We start from the raw sequence: 3,526 nt of genomic DNA, 5'->3' as shown, positions 1-3,526 counted from the left end.
CTCAGCTCAAAAAGGACAGTGACAAAGCAGCTCAAAGAGCCCCCAGAAGCAGCAGCATGAACATGTAAATCTCCAAGTCCCCGGTCACTTACCACATGAGGGTACTTGGCTATTTTGGAAACCAACTTTGCTCTTGTGATATAGTATCTGGCAGGAAAATGGAGAGACTGGAGCTCAGATAAACAGCACCAGGATAATTTTCAGGTCCAAGCTGCCCTGTAACAACAGCTGGAGGACCTTTCCCAAACCCTTCCAAGGGAATCCCCATAAAGAAATCAGTTCTTGCATGCCTACCTAGAAATCTGGTCCAGGTAAGATGCTGCCTCGCTCTCCACAGTTCGAAGCTCAGCAACTGTTTCTTCCTGCAGGGAAGATAAAGAAGCTGTTAGCTCCAGGAGGTTGCAGTTGGCCTTCAGGGCCCAGAAAACAATGTCTCAGCAGCACCCCATCAAGCTCAGGTTTGGGTTCTAAAATCCAAGCTAACCCCATGACTGCAGCTGCTGGACACCACAAACTGAAAGATTCAGGAGCCCCAGAGACCCAGATCCCTGGAGCACAGAGCAATGCCTTACCTGAATAGAAACACCAAAGTTGTTCCCATCCTCTATCCTGGGAATGAGAAGCTGCACCCACATTTTGACCTGCAGAGAAGAGATCACATTACTGACCAATGCCCACATTTACATCATGACTTCTCTCAGTAATGTCAGTAAAAGCCTCCCAGGACCTGCCTTTGCCACAGAGCTCATGATAAACTGCAGCAGGTCCCTTATGCACCTATAACACTCCCAAGATCACTTCCCACGTGGCTGGGATGCCATGCAGGCCAGCACAGGCCCAGCTTCCCATGGGAAGCTTTCCTCCCCATGCCACAGGAGSTTTTGGCAGGAGTCTGTGTCTGTGCAAAAGGGCAAAGCAGAGTCTGATGACAGACATCCTCCTTCAGGTGAACAACAGAGCTGCCAGAGGGTTTCACCTGCCTCCCAGGCGAACAGACAGGGCAAAATCCTTCTTTTCCTCATCTACAGCATAGGGGGACCTGCTCCTTTCACAGCTTCACCTCCCCAGGTGTAAAAMCACCCTGCTGCCTCCCCTTACTCCAGACTCACACCCACCGTATTGCACTTCTCAATGAGGAGCCTGATTTCTGGTTTCACTTTCTCWATGATGTCCACCAGCTGCTGGTTGCTCTTCAGCATCCCATTGGGCATCACAAAMACTTTGGTACCTGTGGCAGAGACAAAGCCCTAGGGATTAGTGACTCGTGGGAATGGCCACAGCGGGGCTGGACCGAGGGGTCACCCGAGCCTCATCTCCCACCAAGGCCAGAAAGGGACTGAGCCAGGCTATGGCTACCTGTAGGGAAGGGGAAATGGGACATGGGATAACAGCAGTTACCACRAGGGAAGGAAAAGAGAAAAGACACAGCAGGATGAGACTGAAGAGCTCGAGCACAAAGGGTTTTCCTGGTGCACACGTGCAAGATGTTTCTGTCTCAGCTTAATCCAAAGCCTGGAATTTTCATCCAGACAAAGAGAGGAACAGCACAGAGTCACCAGGAGATCAGCTGCCTCTGTCTGCAGGCCAAGTCCAAGCCAAGTACTACTTATGTCTATCAGAGAAGTACTAATTATGCTTCCAAGAGCTGGAACCTCACTCCTCCACATCCAGACATCTGTAGGTCRGGCTCTGGCCTGTATGAGCAGCAGCTGCTGTCAGGGCAGGGCAAGTGGGGCTCACACAATTTGCATCCCCAAGGCTCAGTGCAGCAGTTCAGGGGGCAGGCAGCAATACAAGGGACTTGGGGATTCTTACCCTGAAAGGTCTCTTCRTGGTCTTCCAGCTTCCTCTTTTTCATATTTGGCTAAAATATACAAAATGTTTTACTCACAAACTAGTCGTAAGCTGTAAAAGCGTTGCAAAGGAAATAAGGAAAAACTGAGAGCCCTGCCATGTTCCTAGTTTCTAAGCATTCTTCCTTAAAGCCAAAGAAGGACTGCAGAGCAGTGTTACCTCCAGCAGACTTCCCAGGCTCRAGAGATCAATCTCTAAAAGCCTCTGGGGCAAGGTCTGTTATTAAATAAGAATATCCTAGTCCAGCACAGAGCAAACCATGCAGTTTTAATGGAAGCTGGGATCWTAGCCAAGAGGAGTAACCTTACCCCATCCAGTCCATCATGGCTGTTGGTGAGAAGAATTGGGTCAGGCACTGGGAGGTTCATGTCTGAATGGATCTGAGTAAGATCATGAATATTCAGGATGGGTTCCTAGAAAATGAAGCAGATTTGTTATTTTAGTATGAATTAACACAGTCTGCTACACCAAACACAACGAGAAGACAAAAAATTCAGACCTCTCTCTTATCCAACTGTAAAATTGGAATGAATGAAAACTAGGTCTAGCAATTGGCTGTGACCCCCTAAAAGGGAGCATYGGGTCCCTGTGAGACCCCAGCACTGCCAGGGACAGCCCACTGGGGAATATGGAAAGACAAATGTGAGGGATCACACAAAGCAAACTGGAAAAGGCACCCCTCCAGAGCCAACAGTGCACATGTGCCTCCAGCTGCTGCCTTGTGTTTCTGCAACAAGGCAAAATGCACAGAAAACATCTGTAAGCAGACCTGCCACGCCACTCATAAAGCGTACCTGAAAATGGAAAAGAATGCAGAGAACAAAGCACACCCTACCTTAAGGAATCCATCGAGTTCTAACAGCTTCTTTGGAAAAAAGTTCGCTACGAGGTCTTCAGCCTGAGGRAGAAAGAACAGTGATGTGAAACAAGGCCATGAGGCTCCCACTAGCAGCAGGAACACCAGAGAAATCATCTGTCTGTAAGCAGGAAACGGGGAGAACCCAAGTTCCTCCTGCTGCCAAAAGCACACTACACCCAGGTGAGAACCAAGAGCCTCACTGCAATGGGTGACTGATGCTCTGSGTGTTGCTAAACATCCAGGACAGGCTCAACCCGCAATCGAGTCTGTCGGGAARATAATGGCAAAGAAACCGCTTTCCTTCTCGAGCTGTGACACTTACCTCACTCGTAATCCGCTCCCTGAAGGAGTCAACCTGCAGAATGAAACAGGGACAGGTCAGGATCGCTGTCGAACAGCGGAGCCCGGGGAGACCGCGCCCTCCCGGCCATGACCCTCCCAGCACAGCTCCCGCTCTCCCGGGAAACGCGGRGGAACGGGAGGAGCCTGCGAATACCGAGCGGGAGCTGCCCGGGGACCCCGGGAGCGGCTCCGTCCTCCCGGCCCGGACTGCGGGCGCTGCGGGGAACTGGAAACCGCGTGGCTCCCGCCGCGGTGGAAGATCCACCGGGCCGCCCGGGGCCGGCGGCCACGCTCCGCTCGGGGGCGGCCACAGCACGGCGCCGGCCGCATCCCCGCTCCCGCGGGGGTGGAGACACTGGGGGCTGCTCGGAGCGGGCGGGCTGCGCTCGGCGGCCGGGGTGGAACGGCCGGGAGGCACCGCGGGGCGGCCCCAAGCCCGCCCCGCCCCGGGCCGGCGCCAGCCCAGCTCAG

General features: G+C 52.9%; 1 protein-coding gene across 1 annotated transcript in view; it reads right to left on the bottom strand.

Annotated features, from left to right (window-relative positions):
• PSME3 (proteasome activator subunit 3) overlaps positions 1-3,232 on the bottom strand; it is a 4,955-nt gene extending 1,723 nt beyond the window's left edge. Inside the window, exons 1-9 of the mRNA XM_057379562.1 lie at positions 3,210-3,232; positions 3,036-3,068; positions 2,690-2,752; positions 2,163-2,267; positions 1,816-1,864; positions 1,116-1,228; positions 573-641; positions 295-362; positions 93-147 (exon numbers count right to left, since the gene is read on the bottom strand). Of these exons, the coding sequence (XP_057235545.1) occupies positions 93-147; positions 295-362; positions 573-641; positions 1,116-1,228; positions 1,816-1,864; positions 2,163-2,222 (414 nt within the window). The 5' untranslated portion in view covers positions 2,223-2,267; positions 2,690-2,752; positions 3,036-3,068; positions 3,210-3,232. The remainder of the gene's footprint in view (positions 1-92; positions 148-294; positions 363-572; positions 642-1,115; positions 1,229-1,815; positions 1,865-2,162; positions 2,268-2,689; positions 2,753-3,035; positions 3,069-3,209) is intronic.
• Positions 3,233-3,526: the final 294 nt, after the last annotated feature.

This window comes from Malurus melanocephalus, unplaced genomic scaffold (genome assembly GCF_030028575.1).
Source record: "Malurus melanocephalus ecotype Western Australia unplaced genomic scaffold, MMel_1.1 scaffold_411, whole genome shotgun sequence".
NCBI lineage: Eukaryota > Metazoa > Chordata > Aves > Passeriformes > Maluridae > Malurus > Malurus melanocephalus.
This window is presented reverse-complemented; position numbering and strand designations above follow the sequence as displayed.